The sequence below is a fragment of the Anopheles gambiae genome, chromosome 2, assembly GCF_943734735.2.
Source record: "Anopheles gambiae chromosome 2, idAnoGambNW_F1_1, whole genome shotgun sequence".
NCBI lineage: Eukaryota > Metazoa > Arthropoda > Insecta > Diptera > Culicidae > Anopheles > Anopheles gambiae.
Window position 1 is genome coordinate 21,832,331 of NC_064601.1, and position 23,177 is coordinate 21,855,507.

At 47.7% G+C, this 23,177-nt stretch overlaps 2 protein-coding genes across 3 annotated transcripts; both read left to right on the forward strand.

Moving 5' to 3' along the window:
• Positions 1–991: 991 nt before the first annotated feature.
• LOC1273456 (protein lozenge) lies at positions 992–19,704 on the forward strand. Of its 2 annotated transcripts, none has more exons than XM_061651005.1 (6): positions 992–2,238; positions 4,128–4,367; positions 9,993–10,106; positions 14,662–15,102; positions 17,631–17,795; positions 17,874–19,704. In XM_061651005.1, exons 1-6 carry the CDS (start codon positions 1,929–1,931, stop codon positions 18,719–18,721), a joined length of 2,118 nt encoding a protein of 705 aa, XP_061506989.1. In that variant the 5' UTR covers positions 992–1,928; the 3' UTR covers positions 18,722–19,704. The 2 variants fall into 2 exon arrangements, with proteins under 2 accessions (XP_061506989.1, XP_061506990.1); XM_061651006.1 differs by having other exon boundaries at positions 1,013–2,238; positions 17,883–19,704.
• An 860-nt stretch (positions 19,705–20,564) lies between these two features.
• Positions 20,565–22,609, forward strand: LOC1273455 (peroxisomal biogenesis factor 3). The gene is made up of 2 exons (XM_312432.6): positions 20,565–20,762; positions 20,892–22,609. Exon 2 carries the CDS (start codon positions 20,900–20,902, stop codon positions 22,037–22,039), a length of 1,140 nt encoding a protein of 379 aa, XP_312432.3. The 5' UTR covers positions 20,565–20,762; positions 20,892–20,899; the 3' UTR covers positions 22,040–22,609.
• Positions 22,610–23,177: the final 568 nt, after the last annotated feature.

Genomic DNA, 23,177 nt, shown 5'->3' on the forward strand with positions numbered 1-23,177 from the left:
ATTTAATGAAAGTTTCGCTGTATTTTAAACATTTTTTTCTATTTTAAATATTTTTACATGCGTGGCCCCCGTGAGTTCAGTGTCACACGTCCTGTTCAAAAAATTAAAGCTCAACGTTATATTGCTCCTTATGCATTATGTTTAAAGAAAAAAATGGGCCCTCCTTGAATTTAATAGGAAATTTGTTTATAGATCATATTGTTTGTTGCCGATTGTTTAGCGCTGTTAATTGTTCGCTTTGTTCCACTCCTCGGCATAGTGCAGACTGTGTATGGAGCAAAAAGTAGGAGGAGCTATGAGACGAATGAGCGAACAGTCTGAAAAGTGACGAAAAGGGAGTAAGCAGCTCACTGCACTATGGTAACACACATCGCACAAAAGCGCCCAAAATTGTTGTCCAATTTAAAGCAGCGGGGCAGCAAGACAGGGATGTAAAGAAAGCAGTCTTCTCTGAACAATTGCGTAAACTGGTGAAAAAACAATTATGAAATAAATACTTTCTTGTTTATTAATGTTGCATGAAGCATATATCGTGTTTGTATGCGAACGGGTAATGCTGCAATATGTGTAATTAAGCTCAAACCCACACAAAACATGGACCAGCTAATTCACATTATTGAAATGAGATCATTTAACCCTCTCTCTTAGCCCCTGAAATTCAAATTTTCTGAAACATCCTTTTAGTAATTCATAAAATATTTAACAAGGTCATTACATAAGAGATTGAATGGTTTAGCTTTTAAATAATATTAACATAAAAAGAAGCCCTAAATGTTAGTTTAAAAAGCACAAGAATAAATTTCTCATACAATTAATCTAAAAAAAAAACATCTATTCCAACACTATTTTAAAATAATATTCTTCGTGTAACACAAACACATTAATCGTATTATTAGTATCATTACAAAATGTGTTCTTTGTGCTATTAAACGTTCCACGATTAGCTCGGTGGCAGTGAAACGACGACCGAGTGTGTAGCTTGAATCACATACCGCCGCATCGGCATCGGCAACCACCCGGTCCCCGCGGTACCCGACCCGACCGGACCTACCGAAATCAGCTGCTTCTCGCGGTTGCGCCAGCGTTGATGCTGCTGCAACAGTTCATTTTCGCGCTGACTTTGCTCCGTGTAGCACGTGTGCGTGTGCGTGGAGAGAGCAGACACGGTCGCTTGCCGTTTTCCCACCCGGATTCTTAGCAACGGATCGTACCGTGATCGGTCGAGTGCAAAGTGCATACGTTTGGTGGAGTTTGTGTATCAAAAAGAATAAGAAGAAGAAGCAGCAGAAACAACCGTATAAATATAAAACTAAACGCACCGAATAATAATACGATTCGCGTTGTCCGTGTTGTGTGCGTTGTGCCATTTTTTTGTACGTTAATCCAACGTACGAGTGTACGTTAATCCAGCGCGTTCCCGATTTCACGCTTGATCAAGCGATCAGGGTATTAAGTTCGTCATCGTCATCGTCGTCTTCGAGTGAATGAAGAAATAGGTACACGGTTGTGCGGCAGCAGCAGCAACGACAGCGTCTTAGTGACTAGTTCGCACGAGCGGAGTTATTGAATGAAGCGAATAAAATTCCACGCCAGCTCGGATGCTGCTGCCGTGAGAAGCGGTGCTCGATTGGAATGCAGATGCCCGTTGTGATCTGTGCCGTCAGTGTGCGCTGGTGCTGTGTGTGTGTGTGTGTCTATGTGCTTTGACGCCAATAGTGATCTCGACCAACTCGTGTGTAATTAAATATTTCCATTGATTTTGCGTTTGCTGAGTGCTGATTGAGAAAAGAAAAAGGAGTTTGTTTTCGGCCGCCGTTTGATACTTTTTGGTTCAAGTTAGGAAGAGAAGAAACCCCCCCGTCGTTTGCGTGTGCTGTGTGGATGCACCGGTCCGGGTGCATCGATGCAGTGTCGATCGGAACCGCTCGATGAGTTTGGTGACGTGCGGATTGCGATCAGCGAGTCTGCTGCCGGGAACGCCCACCACGGAGCGGCCACGGTGCCGAAGGAAGCAGACCGCCGGCACCGGAATGTTGGAGACGGGCACGGCAACCAGCGGGGGCGACGCAGGGACGCAGCCGGGCGGCAGCTGTCGAAACAGCGGCGGCACGGGCGTGCTGCAACCGTCCCAGAACAACGGCGGCAGCCACGCCACGGACGATAATGCCATCCCGGCCGATCTGCGCTGGATGGAGCGGATGGTGATGGAGGCCGAACAGCAGTACCCGGGCGAGCTCGGTGAGTAGTTGAGGCGGCAAATCGGCATCCCAGCCAGGGCAGGGCAGGGCACACCGACGGGGCAATTTGATCCAGCGCGCTGGGTTAGATTTTCATACGCGGCTCGAGCGGCCCAAGCGAAAGGTGGACAGGCGGGAGGTGATCGTGCACTCATGCATAATTTCGAACCAAACGCCGCGGGGCCAGGAGGGCCGGTCGGGTTGGGTACGGCCTCCGGTACGTTTCATTAGATACCGCAGCATCTCTCCGTGTATTGCCGTTGCCGATAGAAGCCTTAAATATTGTTCTACGGCGTTCGTTCGATCGTTTCGATCCGGGGCCCCCTCGGATAGGATTACACGACTGATGGTGATCGGTTCGTTGAGAGGGGGTAAGGGGGTGTTGGATTTTTTATTCGATTTCTCAATGGAGCACCCTTTTTTCCCCCTCTGTCTCTCTGTCCATCGAATGGGCTTTCCGACGTCACCGACACGACTTGGGCCGTTTTTTTGGGTTTGCTTGGTCGTGGTGCTGATACGGTTGGAAGCGTTCCAGTGATAGTGAGACACCAAATTGAGGATAGTCTTTTTTTTTTCGGCAGTAGCTGAGACACTGCATCAGGCTTTTGTTGGTTGTTTTTTTTTCAGAATGAAGGTTGTTTTCCACCGGTCCCGGGACCGGATCATCAGGTGTAATTTATACCTCTTTCGAAGTGGTAAGGAAATGCTACCCATTCTCCCTCCCCCCCCCCCCCCATACACCCATAGGGATGTGTGTTTGATGGGAAAGTGTAAGAATTTGTTGGATTTTTTTCTGTTTTTGTTTTTTTTTTGGTGACTGGAAACTATTTCTGAATGGACGCAGTTTTTGTGCGTGTGTGATCGGGTATCGATCACATGCGAGAAAACGATCAACTTTGTAAGTGTCTGTGTGTGTGTGTGTTTCGGTGTTTTATTCACAAAAGGAAAGGAAATGATAAAAAAGAAGTGGAAAAATGATATCATCGCTCTTTTTTTGATAAAAATAAAAAAGATTATTTTATTCGCATTTTGTAATACAAATTAAGGTCCATTTCGTTAACGGATCGAACATTTCACAAACTGATATCATGCCAAAAAATGACCCAGATATACGTACCTTATGAAAGAATATTCAAATCCTCGACTAATAACTACGTTTTATACAAAAAAAAAGTCATAATCAACATACTGTTTTGCTATTTTCCGCTGATATTCTAATTTCACCCAGAACGCAGCGGGGACCTTTTTATGCAGCAAATTAAACGTTTACTTTGTAACATATTATTACATATCATTCTTTTATAGTCCTGTTACAGTCGAAAAAAGGAATATTCTTTCTTTTGGTATACATTATGCCATATTTTGATGTAAAGTGTATGAAATACAACAAAGCACCAAACAATTAATATTACCTCTACAAATAAAGTGGTGTTTTATCTTTTTGTTGAGAGATTTCAAATTCCGCCTAGGTAAAAACCTTTTATTTAGGATCACAAGATATTTTCGCTACAATAAATTGAACATAGACCATAGAACAACTGATAAAAGCTTTCTGATTCAAACATAATTTAATATAACAATTCAAATATAAAACGTTAAAGAACTTGATTGGTAACGTGTAATTAAACATCTCCTATTATCCAATCAATCATTGTCCACCTAGTGCCAAGGGGTGGTAAAATGATCATTGAAACCTTTGGTTCCAATACAGTTCCAATACGCTGGCAAGTTGTGAGCCACAACTATTAGCCCAACAATTACCTGGTCCGGCCAGTCGGGCAAGCGGTGGCAAGTGTTCCCGTTCCCAAATCGCACCCAATCGTCGGGTCGGGTCGTGCCCCCTCTTTGGCTAATAATAATGATTGCTTCCCTATCCTTCCCTCGTTGCAGTTCGCACCGACAGTCCGTACTTCCTGTGTTCCGCCCTGCCGAACCACTGGCGCTCGAACAAAACGCTCCCGAGCGCCTTCAAGGTGATCTCGCTCGGGGACGTCAGCGACGGCACGATGGTCACTATCCGGGCCGGCAACGACGAGAACTTCTGTGCCGAGCTGCGCAACTGCACCGCCGTGATGCGCAATCAGGTGGCCAAATTCAACGATCTCCGGTTTGTGGGCCGCAGCGGACGAGGTAAGCCAGTCAATCTCTTTCCCTTCTATCCTCGCCCCTTGTCCATATTTCTTCCTTTAGTCGTGCGTGTTTGTGTGTGCGTATCGGGACCATATGGTCTAAGCATTGATAATTATGACACACCATTCATCGTAAGAATTGCAATTATATTTTATAACGAATTCGGTGCACCTTTTGGCGAAACACGGGTCTGCTGCTGCTGCTGCTACTGCTGTTGCTGCTACTGGCGTGACCGGTGTAGGCTTGGGCAATTTGATTCTTTTCAGTGAACGCGTGCGATGTAGTTCGTTCAGTATGATGAACTGAACGCGTGCGGTAGGTCAGTCGCTCAATTGGAGCTAAGTACCATTTTTAAAAATATCATGTTTCTTTTATCGAGATTTTAATGCAAGAACAGAAAATTTTGCTTTTAATGCTGCATTTTTAATTATAAATACAGTCAGTCCGAGATACGCGGTTCATGCATAACTAGGTAACTAGGTTTTTACATTAAACCATTTATGTATAACAATTCATGCAGAAAATTTGAAAATTTCTGGTTTTTAAGAGGCTCTCAAATTTTTGGTAAAACAGTAATTTATCTTGCATTTGAGAATCCTTTGAGCCAATTAAGTATTGCACACAAGAACTTAGAAAACGTAGCTCGAGTACAGACTGTATATACTTAAGTTGATTTGTAACGAAAGCTGATCTAAACGAGTAAAATCTACAAGCTTTCTCTTTTATGTTGCTGTGCGCTTAACGAGTTCTTTTTGTGCGACTGAACTAACTGAACGCGCGTGCGACAGTGTGCGACAAGAGTTCTTTTGGTGCGGTAGTCTGCGACTGACCCCACTGAATACGAGTGCGGCAGTGTGCGACTGAACTAACTGAACGCGCGTGCGGCAGTGTGCGACAAGAGTTCTTTTGGTGCGGTAGTGTGCGACTGACCCCACTGAATACGAGTGCGGCAGTGTGCGACTGAACTAACTGAACGCGCGTGCGGCAGTGTGCGGCAAGAGTTCTTTTGGTGCGGTAGTGTGCGACTGACCCCACTGAATACGCGTGCAGCAGTGAGCGACCGAACTAACAGAACGCGTGTGCGGCAGTGTGCGGCAAGAGTTCTTTTTGTGCGGTAGTGTGCGACTGACCCAACTGAACACGCGTGCGGTATGTGTGCGACTGACCCAACCAAACATGCGTGCGGCTGTGTGCGAATGACCCATCGGCTATGAGTGTTCTTTCTCACTCAGCACTCACTCAGGGGTCAGTGTGCGGCAAGAGTTCTTTTTGTGCGGCTGTGTGCGATTGATCAATCTGACCACGCTAGCAATATGTGCATTCTTTCTCGCGCAAAGTGCGATCGATCTTCTTGTGTCGTTGTGTGAAACAAATTCTGCCGACCCAAAACGAATGTTTTTTTTTCGTTCAGTCTATGACACCGACAGTTATCTTGCATCTTGTTCAGAGCACATTTCAGTTAGTTCTGTATGCGTGCGGAAGACCTACCCGTTCACTTTTTCGCGTGCGGCGATCAACCGCACACTATAATGAACTGAGTGTGCGGCATAGGTCTCGCACAATTGTCCCATGCCTAGACCGGTGAGGTGCATTTCCAAAGTGTCGATATGACGCATGCATGCATGCATGCGCCGAAGTACATCTGTTATCTTCGCATTTTGTGCGAGTGATGTGTGGCCTGGGCAGTCGATTAGAAGAAAAAGAAAGGCAGGCGTTTGTGTTGTTCTGCAATTCTTTTCAGAACCTTCCAGCATCGCTCATTGTTCCAATTCTTCTCCAACACATGGCAGTGTTATTCGCCATTAATTTAGGGCAAAACGCTTTCAAGATGCACGAGCAACACCTTGTTCGGCTGGATGCAACGGCGGTAGAGGAGCATCATTGCTTGTGCTGTTGCTGCTGGTAGCGATACTGTTGCTCGGTGAGGTGTAACCGATAGCAACAAGTTCCTGCTGACGTTTCGGGTACGGGAAGAGTTTGACATTCGCAGACAGATCAGGCAGCAGGCTTCCTGTTCGGGTTCGTTCCTATGGTTTCTAGGACGCTTCAAGCGATCACATTACCCTCGCTCGATACTTGTTGGAGAATGTGTGTGTGTGTGTGAAAGAGAGACAGAGAGAGGGAGATAGAGAGTGGCCAAGAGCTACACCGTTGGAGACACCCTGAACGCTAGAATATGCGTGATGGGGTTTGGCGTGTAAGGGGTAACCATAGGACTGGGCCGGCGACGTGTGCACGGTACTGGAATGTTCTTGCCTGCTTCAATTTATCAGGCCCTGAGATCCAGATCCCGGCACCGGGAGAAACAAACAGATCAGTTCCACGTTTCCAGCGATCCAGCGCGCTCCGGAAAGGCGCGTATGTACCGGCAAGCACGGCCTCTCTCTCCTGTACCTTTATTCATCGCGTGATAAATCGCTGCACGCTTCGGGGCCGTAGGTGCCGAACAGTGCCCGGCGGCAGATTTTGGACCGAGAGGGTTTTGATGAATTCCCCCCCCCCCTCTCCAGGTGTCTCGACAAATACTTCCGACACGCGTCATTAATAAAATCGCAGGGTTCGTCTCATTTGTTCTGTTTTTTGTTGTTGTTTGTCGCTCTCTTTCTCAATCTCAACAAAAGAGGTCACGAGCCGAGGCCGAGATAACTTCATTCTTAGCTCATTATGTCCCGGTTGGTCGGTTGGGCGGGGGAGAAGATTCCCGCTTTGATGTTGCATGGCCGAGAGGAAGGGGTTCGTCGTCTTCGTCGTCTCAATTCAAGAAAGACGACGACCGTACGTCTGTCTGTCTGTGGAAAATAAGGCCCGATACAGAAAGGCAATCGACCCATCGCTCATCCGCTGGCCAGCCTTTATCTGCATAAATCCTCTCCGGCCAGGGCCCGGCATTGTAAAGGAGGGTGGACGCGCGTTGAGCCACGAGTCCTTGAGCCGATTAGAATCGGGTGCGGCGGCTAATTTTCTACCCCGAACCAGCCCCGAACATCATCCAACAAACAAATAAGCGAGGTTCATCGCGAACGGTTCATCGAGAGCGGACGAGGAGGATCTTTTCATCGCCCGAGCTAATATTAATGAGGATGTTAGGCACTGTTTTCTTATTTACGATCATCGCATCGATCTATCTAAAGGGGCCGTGTGCGCATATCCAGCGTGTTATGATCGTGTTTCTGGGTGCTTTGTGTTCTGTCGCTTGCTGCCTTCTGCCGACGGTGCTATTTTGTGTGCTGTTCCTCCGGGAAGGTGTTTTTGTGTGTTGTGTTGTCCCTTTCCCACACCTCCACGAGACGTCTTGACGCGCGCGGTGTACCGGTCCGGGTCCTCATGGGATGATCTCCCCTTTTCTGTCCTGGGATATGGCTATAAACAAGTATATTACACAAAATGTGTCATAAAGCCGTCGGACGATGGATGGGTTCGAACGTGTCGCAGAAGCGGTATCGGTGAAAGCAAACCCCAGCGCGAGGGCGGTTCCAGGGGGCTTTTCCAGGGGGTGTAAGCGAAGGGTAACCACTAAAGTGCGCCACAAAACATCTCGCCCCCCCCCCCCCACCGCCACCTATCCCAGGCCCAAGCTCGAAATCCTACATCACCCGGCGCAAGACATTAAAGGGACACAACATTGTAGCTGTAGACGCTGTGGCCGGACCACACCGTCTCTCGCAGGGACTCTTTCTCACTCTGAGGGAAGCCTGAGGTTCACAGCTCGAACCCGGAGCAGGACGACTGCAGCCGACGAGCGTACAGTTCACGAGCAGCACCCCACCTTTTGCCAGCAGCCACCGGGTGCCGGGTCCCAACTGCAACACACGGCTGAACATAAATTATTGGCAGTGTGTGTGTGTTTGTGTTGCAAACTCTAAAAACCCTCCAACCCTGAAGAGAACACCTTTCGGATAAAGCAACACAAAGGCACAGGCCCGACCAAGGCAGGAACGATATTTTGCGCAACCGAAATGCGCGCGCGAAAGGTTAAGGCAGAATCGTTAAAACGAAGTGTTAATATGCCTTTAATACATTTAAATTGTCGGTTAAATCATGTTTATGGTGGCGGCGGCGGCATGCATCAGAAAGATGCGAGTGAACCGCCGGTGCTATTGTGTCCAGGCCTCAGACCCAGGCACACCGATGAGGGAACGAGAACGGACGGAAGGGAGACGGAAGGGCAGAGATAGTTTAATGGCCGCGTGTGGAACAACAAAAAATAATGTAGAATGTAAATTAATTGTTGAACTGATTTCGGTTTGGGAGTAACATTTTTGAACGGCTTGATCGATGACTTTAAATTGTGTCCCTGACGTCACTCGGGGGGACAGGAGGACGGTTTGCCGGGGAGCGGGACAAACCAAACGCGCATCATAAGCAGCATTGTTTTCGCATGTTACACTGCCACCCAATCACTGGCGCAGCTGGACAAAATTTAATTTTATGCTGCCTTCGTCGGATGATGGTTGTTGTTGCTGCTGCTGTTATGCTGCTGCTGCTGCTGCTGCTGCTGCTGCTGCCCTACCGACTGTCCACGGCAGTGCACGCGTGTGTTCGGGCGCCGGGCTCTCGTTTTAATTGTATCGTCAAACCATTAAGGCCACCCACCACGCTTTCGGGTGGGTCGGGTTGGGTGGGTGGGTTAGTGTTCTTAAAGGACACCATGGACCCCCTCCCCCCGTTAGCCAGATCCTATCTGCACGTGACATTTAAAGGGAAGGCTTCTGGGGTAAGGGACTGTTTGACATAGGGAGCGCAGCAGCAGCAGCAGCAGCAGCAGCAGGGAAAATGCGATGATGGTCACCGAAAGAGCATAATAAGTTCATTAACAGCTTCCCTCCACAACCCCCCCCCCCCCTCCCCTTCCCCTCCGAAACGACGGCTTGACCCCCTTCCCGTCGCGTTTGTTTCCCACTGGTTTCGCTTTAACTTTTCCATCATTTTCACCTCGAAAACCCCCTCACGGGAAACACCCTTACCCTTCTTCCGAAAAATCTTGCGGCCAGTTTTGTCAACCGGACCGGGCATTTGCGGTGGCACGGTAAACATGGAGCACACATACACACACACACATACAAAAGGAGGAAAATGGACAACGCAAAAACAGCATCATAATAATCTTTTACATACTTATCTCTCGTTTTTGCTTTTGTTCGCACAAAGCCCCTTGGTGGGTGGGCACCGGTAGTGGGACTGGTTCGTAAAGCGGATTACATTTTTAATATGTTGCGCATTTTAGTGTGTGAATGTGAGAGAGAGTTGTTGTTCTTATTGCTGGTTGGTGGAAGATCGGTGTAATCTTCCGAACCAAAAAGGTGGCAAAAGTTTGCAAACAAAGAGTCAAAACAGAATGCGAGCTTAGGGAATCGGGGGAAGGAAGGGAGCGAGGATTGGCCAAGCAAATAGGGGCACCCAGCACAGCCATTTGCTGGGCCTCTGAAGATCGACTGCACGGGATTGTACGGGGTTTTTGTCTAGGTAAACGGTGACACCGTTTCACTTTGAAGTGTTCTGCGTGCGGATACGGCAATGGTGGTGCATCATCATCATCATACAAGTGGACAAGTTGATTTAAATACCAGCATTTTCATTAATGGATGTTTCTTCTGTTTTTTTTTTAAATTTTTGTTTTCTTTACAGGGAAAAGTTTTACGCTTACTATCACGATCTGTACGACGATGCCACAGGTCACCACGTACTGCAAGGCGATCAAGGTGACGGTGGACGGTCCACGGGAGCCGCGATCGAAAACGAGTAAGTTGAGCTGCATTAGGAGCTGGAGCCGGAGGGTATTGGTTTGGGGTTGTGTGAATGGCGGTACAACCTGTGTAATATGACGACATAGAAAGAGAATGCAGTGTATAAAGGGAAGAACAGAAAGAAGTACTTTAATTGTGATTAACGCAAAGATTTAACCGATCACGGACGAGTAGGTGCAACTGAATTGAACAGTAAAATAGTGTAAAATGTATCATTAAACTGTTAACAGTGTGCTAATTAGTCTGACTTTTAAGGAGAACTAATATGCAACGCATGGCTAGGGAAGAAACAGTTGAATTAGTCAACGACAGAAGAATCAGTTAAAATTGTGATCGAAATGAACTTTCTTTGCAAAAGTATTGCATTAGAATATTAATTTAACGTTTATTAAATAATTGAAGATCTTGGAGAGTTTATTACAACCAACTGTATTGTGCAACTGGCAAAGCAGAAGGAAGGACTTGTTGAAAACGATGCTTTCAGTTCAGCTATAATAACTCAATATTTGTTTCGAACTGATATTTGTTGGTTCCCAATTAATTTGACCTGCCATGTAGCTAAACTGATAACAAATACCTTGAATTAACCTCGCTTGAGCGTGTTGGAAAATGTGCCGATTATTGAACATTGTGCAGTATTATTACCATACACGCAATTATTACCTACCATAACAAATTACCATTACTATTTACAGGGGTTTTCAGGGGTTCTTCAACGAGACCGCCCAAAAAGTCCGTGCCATAGAGCTTGTCATATAAAGTTCACTTCCTATAGAGCGTTTCTACATACACCGAGACTGCAGCTGAGAGATGGCTGTGAGAGAATTGACAACCGGTTTCTCACGCCGGCGTGTGTAGAAGCTCCGGAAAGCGCCGAGATGAGACTTTTTAAAATTATGTTGTAAAAATACATTTTAATCGCTAAAATGAATTCAAAAAAGTTTCTTTTACTTTTTAATAATATTTCTACGATTTTAGACGGCAAAATGCAAACTATAATTGATCGTTCGCCATAAACTGCCAATTTAATTTTTTCTCAGCTCCATCGTTCTTTGCATGCCGAGGAGAATTCTCTCACCGAAAATGCTGTCAGTCGCTGTCAAAGCATGCTGTCAGTTATTTTCTCAGCTGCATTCTCGGTGTATGTAGAAACGCTCTAAGAAAAAGTGAAGGAATACTCTCTCTCACCTGTATATTAGAACTAGTGATGGGAAAAATGAAGTTTTTGTCGGAACCGATTCCGGCTAGCTCCGCAGTTTTCTGGAATCGATTCCGGATAGTAGCGTAGTAGGATAGTAGGTCCGGAATCCATTCAGGAATCGGCTACGGAATCGGAATCGACTCCGGAATCGGTTCCGGAATCGGCTCTCGAATCGGAATTGGCTTCTAAATTAGAATCGGCTTCCAAACGGAGTCAGTTTCGTCATTGCTATAAAAATAGGCGTTTGGGTCCAACCATATTACGTATTGATAACCGCAAAAAAAATCAAAATTTACTTGTAAAAGATCCATTCTTATGGAGATTCCCGGACTGATTTCGCTCCGGAGTCAACTCCGGAATCGGCTCTGGAGTCAACTTCGGAATCGACTCCGGAATCAGCTCTGGAGTCAACCTCGGAATCGGCTCGGGAATTGGCACCGGATTCCACTCCGGAATCAGCTCCGGAATCGGCTGCGGAATCGACTGCCGAATCGGCTCCGGAATCGACATCGGATCGGCTCCGGAATTGATTTCGAACACGAAACCGGGATCGGGTAGGTCTGATTCCAAGCTCCCACCACTAAATAGAACAGTAAACAATAAGATAAAAACATAATGATTGAAATACTATTTTTGGCTTTGGTCAATGAAGTTTGAAGAATGAAGTCCTGTTTCAACTGTCATGTCATTTATAGATCTGATTTACCTGCTGCGATGGTTGAACATAGGGAATCCAATGGCATGTAACTATGGCAATCAATTGAATTTTTAAACTCATACATTCAAATGTAAACCTTCTAGCTGAAGTTTCTAGATCAACACTCACAAACAATCAGCGTTCAGTCGTTCGAATTCACGCAGCATTCCGAACCGTGTCCAAACTATCAGCGACAAACATCTTTGTTAAGACGGTACTTTTATCTCAACCCCTTCTAACACCCAAACCGCACAGACTGCGAACGGAACAACGGTGGGGGGGTTATTTGTGTGTGGTTGATGGTGGTGCATGCAGAACTGCTCTCTGTACGGCGGGCTTGAGAACTCCGGCGCAAAACAGATATCGGTACGCCCGCTCGGTTTCGCCCGCGCCTTATCGGTGAACGGGGTGGGGTGAACGCGCGTCTCGACATTGGGCCCCGGTTGGGTGTGTGTTTTGTTTTTCCCTCTCTCCTCTCATGCTTATCAGTTAAGCACGACGGCCGGCGGGATAAGAATAAGAGTGGCGTCGCGACCCGTCCTCTACTTCACTTACCCCATATCATATCCCTTTTGCCCCATAACCATTGCCACTGGCCAGACAAGTTTGTGCCTGCCCAGTATGGTAAGGGTGTAAGAAAAATTCTCACGGTACAACGCTTGCCTCATGCCCGTTCCCCGCTGCCCAGATATGTGTGTGGTGTTAGCGAGTGACCGTGGATAACGACCACTCGGGAGACGTGTATCGCAGGTTCGGAAGCGATATGGAGGCTGGATAAGCGAAAAGGTTAACTACAGTTGTACATTGTCTAATACAATAAGTTATTGTAAGGCAATCGCTAACTGTAGGGCTAGTATGTAGCAGTAGCAAAAGGCGCAAGGTGTGATCATGACTCATTGGAGGGAGAGGTAAAATGATTTCAATTATTAACCCACGAAACCCACGCGTACGCAGAGCACAGAAATCAAGCAGGCCTTGCTTTGACAGGCTATGATTAGCTTCGGACGGGCTAATGCCTTTTGCAACACGTGGCCCGATTAACACGTGGAACACGCGGGTAGCTGAAGAGCTGAAGAACGAGTGCGTGTGTGTGTGTATGTGTGTGTGTGCTTGAGCGGAAGCAGCAGTTCAATTAATGGGAATTTTACGATCCTTTTTCCCCCGCCCGACTGGGCGACTGGGAATTAGTTGTTTTGTAAGTGATTTAGAACCCCCCGGTCTGGTCTGGTGTGTGTCGGCTGGTGCGTACCGTTTGCTCATTGGAACTAGTATTTATGGATGTTTAAGTGACATTCAAGTCCTCTCCCATATCGTAACAATGTTGGACAATGTTGGGCACAGCAGTTCCATTGACAACTTCCCGTGCGACAGTGGCACATGTGGGACTTTCATGTGGAGCCGTGCGTTTCTCGGCATTGGTGGTTCCGTTTTCTTCTCTCCTTTCAAACGAAGAAGGCTTTGGCAGTAAAAACACGCCACACGGTGGTAGCGGAAAATCTAACAAACCGGCCCGAACGGGTATGGATTCGAAACCGATAGTTAGAGCGTGCCATGGGTCGCAAGGCTTCCGTTGTCTGTTGTTGGGGAAAGCGCGGGGGAGGGGGGAGGGGGCTAGGTGGAGGGGCCATAAAAATATTTATTAGCCTCGAAGCAAACACAAACGCATCGCACAAAAGTCGATACCGTCGAACGATGCTGGTGAGCAACTGCAATACGATGCTTAAAGACGAGGCTCCATTGTCGGCCTCCCCAGTGTTGCAAAGCAGCCCAAATGGCACCGGGCGGGTGTGCCTGGTGAAAGCCAATTAGAGCACACAATTACATAATGTCGTTCCGTACGGCGTGGCGCAGAGCATCGCACCGAGCTCAAAGGATTCGTTGTTGCAGGCTGCTGTGCTGTGTTCTATGATGCCCCAAAAAACGCCGTCGTCCTGGGCCAGCGGGGACGATATATAGGAAACGTAAAAATAAATGCGAGTCATTCAATATCATGTCGCATAGCCGTCGCATACGGGCACACTCGGCTTCTCGGGCAAACGGAACCCCAAACTGGGATGTGCAGCGCCCAAAACTGCATCTCCCATTTTGGGGGAATGGGATGCAGTAGAAGTGAAACAACAAAAAAATGTTCCCTTACACACAAAAAGGCACACTAAATGGCAGAAGAAGAGAGAAAGAGAGAGAGATTCGTCCTCAGCTAATGATCCCTTCACTCAGGGGCTCGGCGTTCGCTTCCCGCAAGCGTAACCGCAACCGAATTCCCTTTTATATTCTCAATTTTGCGTGTGTGCATGTGTCCTCTCTGGTCCACAGGACGCTGCTGTGTCGCTGCTGTCTTCGGCAGTGGTGGGCGCACGGTAGATGTGACCGTTTGCAAGAAGTCGCATTCCCAAACGATGGTGGGGCAGTAACATGAGATCTCTTTATTTTGTTGGTGTGCTCCTGTGTGTACTTCAGGATTCATCACCGGCCGTTCCCGGGCCAGTCCGGTGGGAGTCCGGCGGTTCTTTATCTAATCCCCAAACCACACCGCCACGGTCACGCGGGGGGGGGGGGGGGGTGTGAAGGGTTTGCTGTTTGTCTCTGTGTCTATGTCTCTTTTTGCTCGGCTTTTGCACACACTGATTGTGTACTGTGTTTCCAATTCAACAGATATGCCGCAGATGCGTCCACCGCCGCTGCATCGGTTTTTGGAGCAGCCCGCGTTCAACCATCATCACTACCCGGGGCGACCGGGCTCGTTCGGTGGTACTGGCGGGAGCAACACCGGCAGCAGTAGCAGCAACAACAACAACAACAACAACGGCGGCGGACTTGGCAGTAACGGTCTCGGCACAGGATCGACCGGCAGCTTGGGCGGTGGTGGTACCGCTGGCACCGGACACGGGAACGGAAACGGCAAATCCTCGTCTGTCAACTACAGTGCCGTCAGCAGTACTGGTAGCACCACGAATCTTCATACCCATCACCCACATCACCATCATCATCATCATCATCATGGCAGCGGTGGTGGAGGTGGAGGAGGAGGCAATATGGCCATCAATACCAGTGCCGAATCGAGCAGTGATTACAAACCTAATCTCGCGTTTTCAGGTAACGTGCGCGTGTTTCTGTGTTCTCATCCGGTTGTTGTTGTTTAGAAGGCAGGGAAGGGGGTTTGGGGAAGCGCCTTTGCTGTGAGAGAAGGGCGCGTCGAGCGAGAGCACTACTAACATTGACATTTTGGACGATTTGTTAAAAGTGTTTTTTGAACTTTTTGAGGGAAGCAGGGCAACGCCGTCCGATACGGTTACGGCACGCTCTACGGGCAAAAGCGGGCACAAACGTTTTAATTGTGGTGAATTATGGTTATGTAAAACGAAGGGCCAAGCACTGTAGGGGGGGGGGGGGGTCAATAAAAGGGCAGCCGAGAGATATCGCTCCATCGATGACGATTCGCACGTTTGTACACTGGAGCGGGAATTGCTTCTGTTGCAAGGGACTTGTTCTCGTTCTGCAAAATAACAATTTGCAACGGTTGAGCGAAGTTTGAATCTACGCAGGGGCAGTGGCAGAAAATTAGAAACCAAGCGGCAACAACATCATATGGAGGTAAATTGCTTTTTATCCATTTTATGCTTTTTTCGCATCGGGGCAATTGCAAACTCACCTGTCATTGCCCGTGAATGCGCGTAAGGTGCGCGCAGCCAAACAGCAAACAGCACAAAAAATCAATGAGAGCGCATGCAAATAAACGTACGAATTGATCGGACAGCACTGATCGCCGACCGATGATGATGATGATGAGGTGATGAGAGACCTTTCTTCTCGGTCAATTTGGCCCGATTATAGGGATTTCTTTCATTTCCGCCACCGAGCGCATTCGCGGCGTTTCGCGTGGAGCTGTTGGGGGAAAATTGGTTGCTTGGTGAAGGGCAACAACTACCCGTGTTTGGCAGTTAATCACGCGCTAGCCGCCCAGTCAGGCGTATCCAGTGCAACGCGGGGGGGGGGGGGGGGGGGGAGGATGGGTGCAAAGGTGGGAAAGAAAATTGATTTCCCTTGTTCCTTTTGCGCACGACGCATTCGACGGCATCGACGGCATCGCTGACGAAGATGATCGTAGCGGGCCATGGCTATGATGATTGGATGCAAAAAAACGGGCCAAATTATTTCCCATCATCTTCCCGCTGCGCTTCTGAGAGCGAACGGTTTCTAAGTGTGCTTTGGCAAGGTGGAAACCAATATGTCACGAGCACGCTACTCGTACGGTTACGGGGCAAAACAAAGGAACTCGTTTCATAATTTCCTTAAAAACGGCACGATAAATCATTCGCGTTGTGTTCGGTGTGGAATAGTTTTACACACGCGAGCCAACCCTTCTCCAACATACTGTGAGTACTGCCAAGAGTAAATTAATCTTCTTAATTAATCAATCCGGCGGAAATCAGACGCGATGTCATCGTGTTTCGGTAGCGTACACGCACGTGCACGGCACAGAAACGTTCCGCCCGGAAACACCCAGGTTTGGGTCTCTCTTCTCGACCCCGAAGCGCGTAGGATGTGGTACCCTCAGCGTATTACCCTGCCACTGCCAAAACATTGTCAAAACATTGTCAATCAATTTAAGGCAAAATTACTAATTAATTATCCCCAAGCCCGAGCAGCAGCAGTGGGTGGGTGTGCGTAAAAGTTACGCGCTGCTGCTGCTGCTGAGCGTCGCATGCTGGAGACAGTTTCCAAACAGTTTTGAGGGAGGGTGAGCACATATTTTGTGATTAACTTTTCAATAATCCACCTCATCACGATCCTGGTTGGCCATGCTCGGTGGGCTTGCTTGCTTGCTTGCTTGCACAAGGTAACGAAGCAATTCTTTGCCCAACTCTCACAGTAGTCTGTTGGTTGGCCCCAAACGGCTCCCCCAAGGAAGGGGGAGTGGTGGCGGAGGGGGGGGGCGAAGGGGGCCAGTTTAGTTGTCTGTTAGTTTTCTAAAAATGACAACCCCTCTCCAAATTGGCCTGCAAAAAAGGTGGGGATGCACCCAGGCTTTCGGGCTGATGATGGCATTCGGGATGAATAAGTAAGCCAAAATCGATTAGAAGTGCAGGTGCCCCTCGTACGTCCACGCACACACACACAGACCGGAAGTCCACACATGTCTGCCGGAAGTGCACGACCGGATAATGTGCGAATGAGGTATGCATTCGTTCATCATACCCCGAGCCCGGTGATGATGGAAAACGATTAGACGGATATTATCGATTTGGAATGCAATGTCCGTGGAGTTGTCTGTGTGGTAGCACCGTTGGACCGTTTGCTGATGAAGATGAAGAACTCCTCCAGCCCATATCTGGATGGGGCGGGGTTTTTGAATGGATCCTGAAATAGCTTAGCAAAGTGTCAATCGAAAGGCTTTCTGGCTCTCAAAGGCTCCAAAGGCGTTCTCCAGGTGCAGAGGTGTCGGTAGAGGTTTGCATACATTGGAGAGCTTGCTGGAGATGAGGAAATGGGATCGTCTTATGCAGCCCGGATAATACCCCCGTACAGTAATGCACCCAGTGGGGGCCGGGTGATGATAGGTTTCCGTATATCCAATTTCATACATCGATTTCTTCGATTTCGGTTTCCGTTCTATTCCGCAGACTACACCAGCGCCACCGACTGGACGAATGGGCTGGTCGGTGCACCGTCCAGCACGTCCTACATGAACACCTTCTCGCCACTGCAGGCCAGCCCACCGTCGTACGTGGCGTACGACTCCTGCCCGATGGTCGATCATCCCAATTACAGTCTGACGGCGTCCGGAGGTACTACAATTCCCTCTTTTCTTTACCCTTTACCACTCCCGAACAACTTCAACCAGCCCCAAATGTAACTCTTACCAGTCGTTTTAGATAACCTTCAACCGTACCAAGACTATTACGGACTTTCTGGACCACCACCACCACCCCCCGCACCGACAGTTGCCGCGGTGGCACCACCAACGGGTACCAGCACGGTGCAAACGGGCCCGCTCGGTGGACAGCTTGCAGCCGGTGGCAGCTCGTACGTCTCCAAGACGGGGGAACTGGTGGAAGCGGCCGCCACCACCACCACCTACCCGTCCTATCCCCATCACACCCAATGGACCAACGGGTATCATGGTAGCTATCATCATCATCACCATCATCAGTACAATCACCCGGCCGCCGCCGCTGCCGCCAGTGCTGGCGGGTGTGCCTCATCGCTAGCCGTGGCCGCCCAGTCGCCGGTTAGCTTTCACCCACCGGTGGCTACGGTGGCGGCACCGGCCCCATCGTCTGTCCCTGCGCCACCCCCACCCCCACCGATGGTGCTCTGTCCGCAGATGTTCAGCACCGTCAATCAGAACCAAATCCACGTCCATCTGCACGGTACGGGCAGCGACAAGTTCGAACACTACTTCGGTTCGGCCGACAACGGCTTTACGATTAATTCGTTTCCCGGCCCAAGCATTCGATCAGTGGCATCCGGCCCGATCGCCTCCACGCTGCACGCGGGCACGGCCGTCGATATCGGTGGCATTGCCGGTGCCCACCACCATCAGGACAGTGGCGGTGGAGCGAATGACACGCTTACAGCGCTACTGTCCGCCCACCATGACGATCCACAGCATTCCGGCGGGTCGGAGCAGCAGCAGCAGCAGCAGCAGGATGAAGGACGGGGCGAAGAATCAGTGTCCGGCGATCCGAGCAGCGTGTGGCGACCGTACTGATCCAGCTGTCGGCGGTGCTTTCGAAGCGGATGGCCATCAGTTTAACGGATCCCTTGTAATTCTTCACTTCAGCGAACGTTCGCATGGTGTCGTGGAAAGAAATGGGAAGGTTCTGCGCTGTGGGGAGGGGACAGAGTTAGGAAGAAGCTATTGTAATGTGGGGCTGATTCGAATTGGAGATTTTATAAACCTGTGCCTTAAAACATTCTTCATATTTAAGCACTTTCAAGCATCTCACATTAACTGCTTTGTATACAGCTTGTATATCCCAATAAGAATTGTAGAGCAAAGAGGGGAAAGTCCACGGAGACGGACGCGTTCGGTTGTACTAATGTTGCCTCTTGAGTGTAGTTAGATCGCGATTGCTGTGTATTTCCAGGCTTATACCTTCGTATGCTCGGTGTATTTATAGTGACACAATTCTGCTGACCCCCCAGCGAGAACTATTTCCATCCCAGGGATGCATGGGGTGGAGGGGGAAGGGGAGAGGGGGGGGGGGGTGCGTGCTGGTTTAATAAAAATTACATTCCCTTCGCGTCTTAAACTGTTAGCAACCAGCTATTATACGCACCGTTTTCAGCGCGCGTGTGTGTGTGTTTGTGTCAATGTTCGTATGCAATGCGTAAAACTGTGTCAAGCGAAATAGAAGGAGTGTATGTACGTTTTACATTGTGATCGGGCATTTGGAGCACACTCTTGAGCACACGACAAACAGCCGATTCCAAGCCCCGATATCTCCGTTATTGGCTAGTAAACTGTACTCCCGCATCTCTGTGTCGTAGAAGAAGAGCCATTCCATTGATGAGTGTGTGTGTGTGTATTTTTTTGTTGTGTCACAAAGAAAAGCTATTCTAAGGTTTAATGAATTGATGGATTTCTATAATTATAAGTTTTCTCAACTCCAGTGGATCAATAAGGTTGTACTAAGGTGTAAGAGATAGCAAAAATTACAATAAACTTAGTAAAATAGAAACAAGTGAAAACTATTGTGTTTTTTCTGTTATAAGTGGTTTAATTTTGTTCGTTTGTTTCAAATAGTCATATACGTGATATCCTTGTACGTTATGTACACTCAAGCGTATATCACGCTGGGGGAAATCGAAGGAAAATGTACAGTGAGTACCAGTGTTGACTATATTTTTCCAGTTTACAATGTTTACAAACTGTACACATATAAACTAAAAAGATACTCTTTTTCTTACTTTAATATTAGCTACAAAAATAGAATTTACTACAAACATTCAGTCCACTAATTTTAATTTATTTCAACTTGAATTTTTTTATTAATTATAATTTTGGACGGATTTTCATTTATATTACACACGTGAAATAATCTTTAACAATAAAAATTGGACAAAAAAAATTGTTAATTGGTTTAACCATTTATTTATTTTTTATTTATTTTAAAATACATTATTACGGCTACGACTCGAAAAAAAAACTAGATTATTGCTTTAAATGAGGCTGTTGATGAGTAGCAGATACTCTATTGATTCCTTTTTGAACATTTTTTTAGTTAAAATAGGAAATAATTTAAAAAGGTCTCTTTACATCGTAATGCAACGGTCAATATTTAAAAACCGTGTGCCACAAATGAACCGGTTCAGTTTATGTATTGCGAGAACCGGTTCATTTTGCAGGGAGCAAGTAATTTTCAGGGCCTTGAAGTTGTTGGCCATTTTTGTCGTCCAATCCATGGAAAACATATTTTTTGGTACATCTTGAACATAATTTCTAGCATAAACATGAATTCGTTGTACGGATAAAATTAAAATAAAACCATTTAAAAGGTTGCAATTTGCTCTACTTTGCAGCGAGTATACGAACCCTGCATTTGCCGCTAGCCGTTTGACAGCTATCGATTGCCGTAGAAAAAGAAAACAAACGCACACGAAAAGATTCTCGTGTTTTGAAACAGCCCAGAACGCAGCACCACTGCAGGCGTTCTATGCGAAAAAAGCAACCTTCCGGTTACCCCGGCGATCCCGTTGACCTTTGGGTGGTGAAATCACCCCGAAAGCAGCAAAGCAGCAACATTCGGGTAAGAAACATATCCATCTCCCTGTCACCCCAATTCCTGCATTATCATTCAATTACGTTCTATGTTTACAAGGTGGTTTTATTGTTTGTTACTGTTTTTTACTATCGCCATCCTCTTCCCCGTTTTCAGACAGCGCAATGTGGTCGAGCATAAAAGATTTCATTTACCGGCACCGGAGGAAATTCATCACCACGGGCGTTGTGATCGGTGGCAGCGTGTTTCTGCTGAAATGGTTACAGTACAAGCTGCGCGAGCTGCAAGAGCGCCAGGCGAAGGAGATTGGCGAAAAGCTGAAGCGCATGCAGCACTACGAGTGTACGGATCGCACCTGCAATCAGACCATTTTGGGCCTGTCGCCAGCCCTGTCCGAGAAAGTGTTTCAAAGCCTCAGCACGGACGACATCCTCGCGAAGCTGCGCACCAACCCGGACAACAAGCTGGAGCTCTGGGAAGAGCTGCGCATCGTGGCCTTCACGCGGCTCATCACGCTCGTGTACGGCGCCTCGATGCTGGCCGTTACGCTGCGGGTGCAGATCAACATCCTCGGCGGCTATCTGTACAAGGCGACGGTCGAGGATAGTCAGCAGCAGGCGATATCGCTCGAGGTGCAGACGGCTTATCTATCGCTGATACAGCACTTTATGCGTGACGGCATCGATCGGCTGATCGAAATCGTTCGCAAGAATGTGACCACCGTGATGCAGCGGTACAGCCTGAAGCAGCAGCTTACGCTGGCCGACACCGAAACGCTCCTCTGGTCGATCGAGATGGCGCTGAACAATGAGAAGGGCAATCCGATCGACGGTATCGCTACGTACACGCTGCCCAATCCGGGCGCCTCGCTGACCGGTGTCGACGGTGCGTTCAGCACCATGTTCCAGGAAACGCTTGACGTGCTGGAAAGTGTGGAATCGACCGAGGTAAGTCTTGCGAACGTCAGCATCGGGCTGGCCAAAGTGATGGACAAGCTGGCGGACTATTACATGAGCTCGTCGAGTGGGGCGAGCAAACAAAACTCCAAATCGAACCTGAACGTGGAAAGCATTGCCAACATCAACGGAATTACGATTTCGCTTGCAAAGTTGATCCCGATCGTGAACGGACTGGCGAGTAAGGTGGCACCAGTGCCCGCGGGCGCTAACGGTACGGTCAGCAACGGGCTAGTGCCCGCACTGCCCGAGGAGACGGACCTGATGTCGTCGATGATTGTGCATTTCCTACACTCGGAAAAGCTACGGACGCTCGGCGCCAACGTGTACGAAACATTCTGCCACTAGGAGGCGTAGGCGCAGATACAACACATTCTGTATTCGGTTTTAATAGAGTAGCGTAGAGTGCCGTAGCATCGTAGCGCGCAGCAAGACGGGCGAGGCTTACCCGTAACCGGGTTCGTTCAGGTACAATTAGTTATGTGGCAGCCTTCAAGAGTCTACGGGAGGTTGCCTGCAATTGAAGAAACGCGGTCGGTGCACTGTATGACATCTGTCGGAAGCAGGAGAGCAACACATTCGCTAGCATAGGTTTTAACATGGTAACAATGCCAAGAGCTGTGGGAATGGCCGGGCGCGGCTTTGTTTAATTAATGTGATGGATTCGTTTTCTTTTTCTTTTCTTTTTTTGCTGAAAAGGAACGGTGTAGTTTGAGTCGTGTTTGATTAGGAATTAGCTGGTTCGATAACGGGGATTTCTTATCTTGCTATCGAGTGTGGCATCGTTTGTAAAAGCGGGAAGGCTAAGGGATTAATGGGATGGTCGCAAAAATGGTACACTGTCGTGAACATAAACATTGAACAAAATAAACCTAAAATTATCATACATTAATCATGGTTAATGTTTTGAAAGTAAAATTAAATAATAGTTAAATCACTGCAACCGTTTGCAAAGAAATAACCGAACCTTCGATTAGCAATTTCGCTGTAGTTCTACCGATTTTCCATTAGCCTATCGATTCACAGACGAGCACCATGAATTTACCTGTACTTTAAATGTTTCCTACATTTTTACTAAGCTTATATAAAACTTAAATATGCCCCTTTTGCCTGAAACAAAACGGTTTGTTAACGACACATGCTCTCAGTTTAAAATGAATCCTAAACATCTCCGTTTAGCAGACGCTAAATGGCTGGAACATTAACAAAAATAGTCCAAAAAGGTGGTGGCGCCATCTATTGGTGGGATCCAATCGAGCATCCTTGGCTATAAAAGCTACCGCCTTTACCTTTTTACTGTTGTACAGTTTCGCATTGCTTTTATGCATCGCTGAAACTACTACGACAATGCGATTTTATTTATTTTTTTATCTTTATCTTTACTATAGCCTCATAGCACAGTGTTTTCACAGTGAAGATTTTCGAAGCCCTTTACTATACGGATTTTTAATTTACCTGCCTAGTAAGATTAATCTGTTGTGATAGG